Source organism: Crinia signifera, chromosome 3 (genome assembly GCF_055691185.1).
Source record: "Crinia signifera chromosome 3, ASM5569118v1, whole genome shotgun sequence".
Lineage (NCBI taxonomy): Eukaryota > Metazoa > Chordata > Amphibia > Anura > Myobatrachidae > Crinia > Crinia signifera.
This window is the reverse complement of record NC_139219.1, coordinates 48509872-48522541: the sequence shown is the minus strand read 5'-3', so window position 1 is coordinate 48522541 and position 12670 is coordinate 48509872. Positions and strand designations below refer to the sequence as shown.

General features: G+C 36.9%; 1 protein-coding gene across 2 annotated transcripts in view; it reads left to right on the top strand.

Annotated features, from left to right (window-relative positions):
• MEIS1 (Meis homeobox 1) overlaps positions 1 to 12670 on the top strand; it is a 135101-nt gene that overhangs the window by 2810 nt on the left and 119621 nt on the right. For both annotated transcript variants that reach the window (XM_083175751.1, XM_083175752.1), the window contains exons 3-6: positions 1591 to 1732; positions 2133 to 2183; positions 2833 to 2883; positions 4133 to 4279. In XM_083175751.1, the coding sequence (XP_083031877.1) occupies positions 1591 to 1732; positions 2133 to 2183; positions 2833 to 2883; positions 4133 to 4279 (391 nt within the window). The remainder of the gene's footprint in view (positions 1 to 1590; positions 1733 to 2132; positions 2184 to 2832; positions 2884 to 4132; positions 4280 to 12670) is intronic.

Here is a 12670-nt window from a genome sequence, read left to right as displayed (position 1 = left end):
AGGTTCCAATAACCCCCCCAAACCCCCACCAGTGTGTTCTCGCAGTGCTGAGCAGTTGTACTAAGCTGCGAGCACTGGGAAAGTTTTACCGATTCTTTGCGGATTTAAAAATCGCCGTTTTCTGTTCAAAAGTTATTTGTTTTGAAATACATTTTAACTGGCGAAGATCCATCTCCCTGGTAACTAAAGGTAAATAAATATCTCCCTGGTAACTAAAAATAAATAAATACACTCTTTAAAGTACTAGATCTAGTGTACACATAAGTACGATTGTACGGATTGTTCGAAGATTTGTTGGGGATTCGGAGCAATTTACAGTAGATTCTAGGGGTGCAAAGTATCCAGGAAAGTTTTTAATCTGATCACTGCGGTGACAGAAGACTGAGAAAGCCAAGCATTCTACATGTGTTTGTGTGTGTATATATACATATATATATATATATATATATATATATATATATATATATATATATATATAAAATTACATTTATATTCTCACCTTATCTAAACTCTTAACCCTTAGATAGACAAGGCTTTGTTTGTTTGTGTGAGTAGTTTTTTTTATTTATTTATTTTAAGTATAGATGCCTTGGAATTACCCAAATAAATGAAAGCAACACGCTCTGGTTCATGTGAATACACGCGTAATCTCACTAATTTGTCGGTTAGTACTCACTAATCTTTTGTAGCCATGGACTTTATTCAGCCGCATACTTGCATTGCTCGGGGGTAACCTATCTCCAGCCCTTTGCTCTGCCCCCGAAAAGACTTTTGCACATACTTGGGCGAGATGGAGACAGAAGGGGGGCAGTTTGCGCTGATAAATACGACTTTACGCACTTTTAATTGCGTTCCAAGGATGTCCCTCTTGGACTGAATAAGCAACTGTAGCCGCAGTAATAGATGAAAGCCTCGTCCGGTTCTGCAGACAGCAAGGTGCTGTTACATTGTACAAAGTGCTGTTACATTGTGACATAGAAATCAGTAGTTAAAAAGAAAAAAACTTTTCTTAAAGCCATGCCATACTGTAAACAACAGTACAGACAGAGGTGTAATAATAACAACTGCTTATTGGAAATGTCCCTAAACAATATCGCCGATTCCTAAATAATAAAAAATAAAATATTTAGAGTATATTTGGAAAAAAGCCTCCACGCATTTCTATAGATGGTCAATTTATATCGGCCGGAGGACTCACGATTATATATATATATATATATATATATATATATATATATATATATATATATATATATATATATATATATACATATATATGAGAGAGAGAAAGTTGTATTGTATTTATGTATTTTTGTGGTGAGTTACAAAGTTAAACTAGCGAGGGTGGGTGGTAATGGCCGAGTAGTATGTTAGCTACAGGCAGGCTTGCTGTGCTTTCCTGTGCTGGGCCTGTGCTGTGCTCTACCCTGGTGAGAGCACTACTGAGCTGTGGATGGGGGGGGCGGCAGGGGGGGGCATTTGATCATTTGGCAATAGTCTATGTTAGTGGTTGTACCAGCGTTTTTCTTTTTATTTCAATGTCATTTTTTATTTTTTTTGCTGTTTGTGACCGTTGTGTTTCTCTTGCAGACACCCCCTCTTCCCTCTATTAGCACTGATTTTTGAAAAATGTGAACTAGCTACTTGTACCCCCCGGGAACCAGGGGTGGCTGGCGGTGATGTGTGCTCTTCTGAGTCTTTCAATGAGGACATTGCAGTATTCGCCAAACAGGTCAGCCAAACAACGCACAGGCAAAGCTACACCGCACACACACAACAAATGATCACATACACACACACAAAAAAAATACACAACAGATGATCACATACACTTAAAAAAAAAAACACATTGGACTGACACATTCCATATTATTGATCCCCCCCACCCAAATAGAAACACATAGGTTACTGAACAAGACATGCAGGGTCATCTGCGATTATTATTAATGCCCCTTGTTAATCGGATGGGGGGCAGGGTGGGATTCAGAACCCCGACAGATCTTAGTGTTATCTGTATCAGCTTATTGACTGTACATAATATTATATAATGGACCAAGCGGTTTAGTGAAGCGCTGACATTTTGCCAACTGCGTTTGCGTTTTCAAGTGACTTTGTTTCCTATCTGGCTTTAGATCCGTGCAGAAAAACCCTTGTTCTCTTCTAACCCGGAGTTGGATAATTTGGTAAGTGACAAAAGTCTTTTTTTTTATGTCTCTAAAGACCCCCCCCCCCCCCCTTTATAGCTTATTTCGTACAGAGCTCTTAATTACCAGTAATACAGTGTAACAATTTGGTGTAAGTAAATTACACACTGATCAGAGGAGCTCTCTCCGGCTCTTAGTAAATGAGTTGGTCTTTTTTTTTATGACACCCAGTAAGTGGATGCAGTAATCAGATTTTTTTTTTTGGCTTATTTAGGACTGTCACAACCTTTACAGTCTTCCCTTTTGCTATCACATCCCCTAGAGTTTTAGACAAACAGATTGAAAAGACATCAAAAGACCCCCACTACTAGGCTAGCAATGAAAAGGCGTAAAAATAATAATACAAATACTATAGCCGGAAATACAAGACCATTTGCTGTCCTGGATTGAAGATTGTTTGACACTGAACAAGTTCTCATTCCGGACAATTTACTAAGGTGACTGAATACATCTGTCACATGCAGAGGCCCATATTATTCATGAAATGATAAAAAAAAGTTGAACTGGGCAAGTCGTGTCCCCCCCCCCCCCCCACCCCCCCAACACTCTTTTTTTATATCTTCTTCCCTTGTGCACACAAGGACAACGCCACTGACAATGCCTATGTGTCCCTCTTGTTATTTTACAGATGATCCAAGCCATACAAGTATTAAGGTTTCATCTGTTGGAATTAGAAAAGGTAACGCCGCTGTGTAACACGCTATAGCTAATAGTAAATTTGCATAAATGTCTTTATTTCTAGTTCTCTGTAATTAGTGTCAAACCCAATCACGGAATCCATTTCTCTTCTCAGTTTAATTGCGTTTTCAGCTACTAAAAAAAGAACCAGGATCACAAACGCCCCGGCCTTGTGTTCATCTTAATAACACTCCTGGCATTGGTGTATTTGCTGTGTATAGTATTTATACATATTTTCCATTTAAAATACAAAGAGATTTTTTTTTTTTAACCGCTGAGATTCTTTTTTTATAGATATAAAAATAAAATTAAATAGACAAAATTGAGGGGGTGGGGGGGTTTAAATTCAAGACAGTTATTGTTCCAGGGGGCTTTTTATAAAGACAAAGCCAGGCTGGTTTATCTGCTAGCTGTTGGTCTATGAGACTTTTTTTTTTTTTTTTTTTGTGAATGCTGAAGGGAAAAGAAGGATGATAATGCGATTTTACTGGCTGTTTTGCATTCGAGCAATAAAGGGTTTTGCAGTTTGATGCCAGCTATAAAAGTTGCAAGCAAGCTTGAAGACTTTTTTATTTTTATTTTTTATTTTATTTATTCCATTTCTGTTTGGATTTAAATATTAAAAAATATATATATGATTTGTGAATGCAATGCTTTTCTCCAGAACCATGGCTGTATAACTGTGCAGCCTTGGTGCTTGTGTTATAATTGTAATAAATGTGCCCAGGAGTATACAGCTTTCATGTCGGCATATACAGGCATTGTTTTACCAATGGGTTATATTCCCTGTCTATTGGCCTTAAGCAGACCCCCAAAGCCCCCACTGATGGTATTACTAGATGAAATTAAATAGTTTACTTTAAATGTCACCCATGCAGGTCATGTCTGTCGTGGTCACAGCCCCAGGAGCAGATGAATTTAGCACGGGTGTTGGATTTGTTGTAGCTTGTGAATCCTCTTGTCAGTGTCAATATTCTAGGATATCTCTATTTTAGCAGAAAGGAAAGTTTAGTCCTTAATTCCGGATGCGTCGGGAAAGGGTCTCAGGGGGGTGATTGTAACATATTCCCCTTGTTTTGGGAGATCAGGGCTCCTGCTTAGAGATCCTGGTGGCTCTTGTTCTACTCTTGTTTGTAGTGTAGTCTCAATGCATTTTTGGAATGTCACACACACACACACACACACACACACACACACACACACACATATATGTTTATAATTCTTTTTCTTTCTCAACCCTCATGGTGCAGGTACACGAACTGTGTGACAATTTCTGCCACCGGTATATTAGTTGTTTGAAAGGAAAAATGCCTATAGATCTGGTGATAGAAGACAGGGAAGGTGGATCCAAATCAGACAGTGAGGACATGACCAGATCAGCAAACCTAACAGATCAGGTAAGCAGACACCCCCCCCCTCACCCCCTCACCCCCTCACCCCACATCCCTATCCTTTTCCCTCATTCATCCCATTGGTATGCACACCGTTGGCTGGGTACTTTCTATTATTTGCATATGATTAAGCTCCTTTTAGATACATTTCCATCGAAATGAATTTTTTTGAATAATGTGCCTATTATTGCTTCATTAAGCTCTGCTCCTGGATCCGACCTGGCAAGATGAGCTTGTAAAAAGCCTCTGCCAACCAATATGTCCTGCTATTTGTGTGGCATTTCTCTTTTCATGCCTGCTTCTCGGTTATTGTAGAAGGTATTAGCTCTTGCGTTGGAGGATCAGCGAGGCGGCGGTTGGCGCAAGGGGTTACGTCTACAGTGCACAGGCGTTCCGCCAGCCTTGCGCAGTGGTTTAAATGGCTCCTCTCTGCGCGCATCGCTGCGCTGGAGGATATGTGGAATATCCAGGCTAGGTGGTCTGGGATATAACATGGGGAAGGACTGAAAAGAAGCACAAGCCAGGCTATTTTCTTGCTGTCTGTCTGTACGGTTCATTAGCTTGTCTTGTCAGTTTCCCTTGGCCGAGCGCATTCAGAGCTGAGTGCACATTGCTCCGTGCATCTTCCCTCCCTCACTCACACATGCAGGAGAGGGGAGAGCCGAGGCTCCTACAGATCTATTCCTAGTTCTTTTTTAATACTATAATAATAATATCTGTTATGTGATGCGGAAGCTGCGGCTTGCTTTCTCCCGTGCACGGCCGCAGATCCGCAAGGCTGCGCGTGGAGAGACGCATTGGCTCTGGCGAGGCGCAATCCCCAGGAGGAGGCGCAAGGGGTCTGAGATGTAGTGATGAGGATTATTATCATAAGAAGTGCACAAGGAGCTGTATAGGAGAAAACTATCGGCAAATACACGGCAACTTGGTAGAAGTGTGGCTGAGGGAGGTTGAGAAGTTGGCGATTGAATGGCAACTTCAATGCTCCACTGGATTAATCAGAAGTGCATGGGTATGCCCAGACTACAGGTGCCCCATACTGCAGTGTAGTTTATAGATATTTACAAAGCACAAATGTATACCTGTTGTATATATAACATACATTATTTATCTATCTATCTATCTATCTATCTATCTATCTATCTATCTGTCTTATAGTTAAAATCTATCTAACTATCTTATAAATAAAATGTATAATCGATCTATCATATAATATTTATCTATCTATCTAGCTATCCATCTTTTCTATCTATCCATCTTATCTATCTATCTTATAAATAAAATCTATCTATCTATCTATCTATCTATCTATCTATCTATCTATATATATTATAGTTAAAATCTATCTATCTATCTATCTATCTATCTATCTATCTTATAAATGAAATCTATCTATCTATCTATCTATCTATCTATCTATCTATCTATCTATCTATCTATCTATCTACGAATCTATCTATCTATGAATCTATGTATCTATCTATCTATCTATCTATCTATCTATCTATCTATCTATCTATCTATATATATTATAGTTAAAATCTATCTATCTATCTATCTATCTATCTATCTATCTATCTATCTATCTTATAAATGAAATCTATCTATCTATCTATCTATCTATCTATCTATCTATCTATCTATCTATCTATCTATCTATCTATCTATCTATCTATCTATCTATGAATCTATCTATCTATGAATCTATGTATCTATCTATCTATCTATCTATCTATCTATCTATCTATCTATCTATCTATCTATCTTATAAATGAAATCTATCTATCTATCTATCTATCTATCTATCTATCTATCTATCTATCTATCTATGAATCTATCTATCTATGAATCTATGTATCTATCTATCTATCTATCTATCTATCTATCTATCTATCTATCTATCTATCTATCTATCGATATTATAGTTAAAATTTATATATCTACATACATACATACATACCTACACAATACATAATGTGTAAATATAAACATTAATTAAAGTTGGAATTCCCCCATATCCCACCCTTGCCCCTGAATTGTTTGGTTGTGTATTGCCCCAAGTTAAAAGGGGCTTCACGTAATCAGCAGTGTTGACTGTGTAGTGTGCAATGGATGCATTGTGCAGGAAACAGTGGCGATCCCAGCAGTGTAAAGGTTAATTAGGCTGTAGCAAGAGAAACGTGATGTGTTAAGAAGTATAGAAGTCTGACCTTTATGCTTTGGAAGGGTTAATTTTTTTTTTAACCTGTAACAGCAATCATGGCCATTGTTTTGGGTTAAGAAATACATATATTTCTGTATTATTACACTTTATTATTTTTAGATATTTTTTTTGTGTTGGTGTTATTTAAAAAAAAGTCCTCATTTGCAAACTAATTGTATATGCATATCGGTTCATCGGCAAATCTATCTGGTTCTGTGTGTCTGGTTATTTATTTTTCGCTCTGTCTTGTTATATATTTTTAATTATGCATATTAATGAAATACTTAACTTCAATATGGCACCAAGAAACTCATCACTTTAACATATATTTGATACTGACATTGTGTTTTTTTTTATCTGATACTGTTTTTGTCAGTTTAAATAAAGTTTTATTAGTTTATAGTAGACAGTATTTAGAGTATATAATCAGTGCAACTCGTGGGAATTCTATGCTGGTTACACAAGGCATAGCCAAACAAAACAGCTAGCTAAGCCCACATCCCTTTCTGGATGGATTGTAAACCCCACAACAGTACCACAATTGGTGCATATAGGTGTAAAAATGTAAATATTTGTTGAATTATGATGTGACCAAATGTTTTTTACATAGATCTTAAAGCTTTACTGTCATGATAAAGAACTTTGCCACTGGCATATTTGGAATATTGCAGAAATAATTGTATAAATTACGCTTAGTAGTGTGTTTATTACAGTTTTTGTTTCATTTTTGTTTTTACAAACCACTACACACAATCCTGTTCTATTACCTGTTGCCTTGGAGTTCTGATCTATGGTTATTTGTGTTTTTTACTGACAGTAGGTGTGTTTTTAGTGTTGCTTGTTTGATACCATTACATTTTGTTCCTAACTACAAGTGTGTTGAAGTAATGGGTTCTAGTGATCTGGCCTTATCCACATTACATTGCAATATATAGCTTTGTATCCTTGGGAACCTATAGTAAAATAGAGACTGTAGCTGATGAAGAAAAACTTGCTATCCAACAAGTCTAGCTAGAAATTGGGTTGCTAAAAGATCTGTAGTGCATGGTATATATACAGCTATTTGAGCAAATTACCAGGATAGCTCAGGGGCACAAATGAAATCAACACTTTAATTGCCTCCAAAATGAAGATTTATATCCCATTTTCCCAAGAAATCATTATTTTCTTGAGAAAGTGACCTACACAGCAAGACAATAACATATTTTAAATAACAATTAGCAAGCTCAACTGATTAGGAAAAGTGGGAAGATTTAAAAATAAACCAGAGTTTTTTTTAGGAAGCCCAAAATGGATATGAAACCAAAAATGGAATAGCTACGGCGGTGAAACACAAGCCATTATAAAGTTTATTTCACCCTGCAGCATTTCATCTCACGCCTTTAGCATTTCAACATCGCATGTAATTAATTCCTTGCATGTATTCACTATCTTTATGTATAGGTTTGTGATGTTTTTTTTTTTTTTTTGCCAATATATAGACCTAATCCACAAAGTTTAACCTCATTATGTAAAGTTCATCTTAGTGTGGAAGCTTTAAGTGGTATTTTATCTAGTAAGGCCGTGGTACTGTGCGCAGTTTTGCTGTGTTATTTTATATGATGTGCCTTATGGCTTTTAATTAAGAACTTGATACAATTTATTTTTTTGATGCGCAATCCCATTTAAAATGTCAGTTCCTCATTTAGGAGCGCGATCATTCACCTCATCTCAAAGGGATATTAACCTTTAAATCATCGAAAGTTTTATCAATTCTGTTTTTTAGTGTAGAAGTCAGAACCCTTTGAAGGGAAACTGAACAAGACACCCAGAATACAAGCCCCACCCCTGAAAATGTTTGCAATAGACTTTAAAAAAAATATGAAACTTTGCATTTTCCTATGAATGCGGCTGAGCCAGTTCCAACTGTTCTGTTGTCTACTTGCTGACAAATGCAGATAGCCTTCAGGTGTTATGTGATCTGGAACTGCTAGTTGCCTGTTTAACTTGTTTTGTAGCACTAGAGTCTGTTCTTCATCTTGTCATGTAATCTAATGCAAGCGTTTCCTGTTCAGCAACTGACCTCTCCTTATGGCTCCACCTCTGCTTATCCCTGGAGGAGTGCCTTACAAATACAGCCATGTTTGAGTACCCGGATATAGGATAGATGTTGTCACAAACTATCTCATGTTTTGCTTTTTTTGTAAAAATTTTAATATGCAATTTTGAGTCAACTCTGTTTACTGTTGTACCTGGCAGCCATAGCCCCCTGCAATGATTGGGCGACATAGCTACGATCACTAGAATGTGTGTTATACTATACCTAGCCTTAGCCAGAAACTGATTGTTTTACTCTAGGTGACTTTGTTCATTGTATTGTTGTTGGAGGTTAGTGTCAATTAATACCTAGGATTTATTTGTAGCACCAATCTGCAAAACATCGCAAAATATTTCATTTTGAAATGGGCTCTATTTCGGGCCTATATTTTCCTCTCTTAGAATTCAAGCACTCCCAACTATGAAACATGCATACAGAACACAATTACTTGACATAGACGTGATAGGAAATTTGTTATCAGTGCCTCTAAACTTTATTTATTTATTTGGACTTTGGTATATAGTTATGATCAGTGGTGGCTCTTACCTCGGCTAAGGAGAGGGGCTGCCACAGTGCTTCCCCCTGCCACCGCTGCTTGTCCCCACCACCGCCATCGGCAGTAGCTTCTTCAGTACTGCACATGTGTTGGCTCCAGCTTCTATGGGGCTGCTTCAGGAGGAGACATGTAGAAGCGTATTGATGGTCCCAGGTCCGGCACATGCGCAGTATCATCCGTGGTACCTCGCATGTGCAGAACCCATTTTTTATGGGCTGCCCCGCAGCAGCCCATAGAGAGGAGTCCTGGAGGAAGGGAACACCTCCCAATGGGAGACTGCATTTGGCTTCACACAGTGGCAGATTTTACCTGGGGGGGGCTGCAGCCCTGCAGCCCATAGGTAAAAACCGCCACTGGTTATAATATAGTTTAGCCATGATGTTGGGCTGTTGCATTATTGCCAGCTGTACATAATGTACACTGACATTCCCAGGTTTTAAAGATTTGACCCTGGAAATTTGAGTTCCTGGAAATGTGTCCCAGAGAGTAACTTTCTTATTCTGTGTATTTATTCTATTCTTGTCATTAGTTCTTAACTCTAAACTTTACAAGTTAATATTCATTGGTGATGAGTACTTATAATGTAACCCTTTTAGGGCCAACATCTCCGTGAGAGATCAAAGTAGCCACTAAAAATTGCAGCGCCACTCACATTTGTTATATAAAGTCAAATAAAAAAATGTTGCGTAAAAAAAGATGATATTTCCTACATAAGGTAAACATTACAGGTCACAATGAATAAAAAATGTTCGCTTGCCAATTTTTACGCCTATTTTGACAGATTCTCCTGGCACTCAAAGGGTTAAGTACACAATCGTCTAGCGCCTAGTTTAGTAAATATAGGAAGAGTGTTATTGTACGCAAAGGCCTGCAGCACATCTTGATGAGATACAGATGGAGATTCTACAGATAGATAGATATGCATAAATTAGCTGAAATTTACAAAGAATGCAGCTTTTGCAATGTCTTAAAATGCGGCATAGGCTGGTTTTACTCACCTGTCACCCATGTGTCACGAATCACTAGGTTAAAGAAAGGCTTGCAGAGCCACCGGCAATGTGTCGAACATTAAAATTCAAAATCGAAATGCACTCATTCAAACCTATCTTTGTCAAATTAGTGAATTCTCTGAAATTCAAGATTAAAACTAATATCTTGAGCCTTTAGAAACCACGAAAAGCAATTAACTTACTGATTGGCCGGTGACACACCTGGGCAGAAATAAAGGCACTCTTTAATTGTAACTCATTCTCTCAGCTTTTAGAAAAGTTATCAAATTCCAGCAGTTTTCCTAATGTCTTCGCTACACAGAAGTTCATATATCACATTTCATAAGATACATGTGAGCCATATGCACTGGATCTTTACATATTGTTATTAAAGTGATACATTGTAGTTTGTTAACAATAAAAGACAAATAACCATGTATCATTTTTAAAAGATACGTGTAATGAAGTGACAATTCTGTCTGTGTGACATCATACAATGCACATTTGCAGGCTCCCTTATAGAGATTGATTGATTTATTTGTTTATTTAGAGTTTCTTATATAGCGTAGCATTTTCTGTTGCGCTTTACAATTGGTAGAGATGTTTTTTTTTCCCATCTGTTTACTAGTGGGTAAATTATCTTAAGCATGCATGGCCAACCGGTGGCCCTCCAGCTGTTGTGAAACTACGCACCCCAGCATGCCTTGATATAATTTTAGCATTCCCTATTAGCAAAACTGTGGCAAGGCATGATGGGACTTGTAGATTCACAACAGCTGGAGGGCCGTAGTTTTGCCACGCCTGATCTAAAGCTTCTAAATGTGAAAATCGGCAATGTTGCCCATCGCAACCAATCAGATTTGTCTTTCATTTCTCTATTGCATCCTAGAAAATGACAGACTGATTAGTTGCGATGGGCAATAGAACCTTTAAATTTCTAGAAGCTTAAGTAACTTTACCAATAGATAACTCTTGCAATGACTGAAGCAGACAGTCTACTTTAGTTCATTTCCAAGGCATTAATATATGTGTTATGTAATAATAACAGCGTACATTGTACTTTGTAATCATAGAGTAAGAATAACAGAACGTAACACTAATCTAAACAGCTATACATGTAATGTACAAGCAAACATAGATTTGTACTAATTATAAAATGCACTTACTAAGAAGGAGCAGAATAGTCTGTTTGGGGTTTTGGCCATTAAATGGCAATTCTACTGTATTTTTACTATAAGATGCTGCAATTGACTGTAGATTTGGCTTTTGTTGTTATATACTATAACAGTCTAGAATGCTTTTTTTTTATAACGCTTGATTAAACAGCAAAAAAAAAAAAGTGACGTCTGCCTGAATTGTGAATGTTGCAATCAATTCCGGGCCACAATTTAAGTGCACCATTGCTAATTAATATTGCTAATTATAAAAATCTGATAACGTTTTTAGAGTAGCTAGCCAATTTCTCTTCTAAGTTATGCAAAATGATATCTTTACTTATGTACCGTTGCAACAGTTACCTTGAAAGATTTCAAGTTGTTCATGCATTTTCCTGCTGAATAAAGACCTATTAGCAAATAAGAAGATGCTTTTTATTTAAGCAGTATTTCACAGTCAAACTGATTTCTCTAAAAAAGCAATGTGTTCACAGTCTTAAAATTGTCATTAATATACCAGCTTGTGTTTAGAGGGGCACATTTTCCCCTCAATGGAAAAACAAGAAGCTAGCTAGCTTTAACAGATGGCAGTAAAAGATAGATGTAAAAATAGTATTACAGTAAATATATAAGAATCGGATCTAAAATTCAAAGCGCATAAGCAAACGATACACTTTCTTAGCCTAAAATGTATTTTTTGCAACCCATTATTAAAGTTATATTATTGTATCATCTATGTTAATCAATGAACCCTTTGAGTGCCAACATCTATGTGAGAGACGCGCAACATATCTTCTAAAAATGCCAGCATCGCTCACATTTGTTATATTAATTCAAATAAAAAATGTTGTGTAAAAAAAAAAAAAGATTCTATTTCCTATATAAGGTAAACATTACAGGTCATCATGATGAATACGAATGTTTGCTTGGCAATTTTTACACCTCATTTGACCAATTCACTTGTCACTCAAAGGGTTAAAACAGTCATAAGTATAATAAAGAAAATCAAGTGCTTCATTAGTTTCAAAAGTGACATTTATGAGCATTACACCAAGCGAATTACAGGTAGATAATTCTTTTGCATGTTTCCTGTTAATGTTTTTTTCCTCTTTAATATTAAAATAAACATGTTTCACCAACGTGATTATCCATAAGGTTTGTGCAGATGAACTTCTAATTATCAAATCCATAGTAAGTCTAAATACAGAAACAGCTCTAGAAAGAAAAAAATTACAGGCACTCGGCCAAATTCCTGTAGGGGCTAGGAAGGGAATGATCAAAAAATGAACATGCAGCGAGACATCCCGTAAAAATGACTATTATTCAATATTATTTGACTGTAATGTCAAGGAAGCTGTAGAGAGACAGAAAACTGACAGTAGTTATCAGTGATATCTATCTACCATGTACTCTTAATA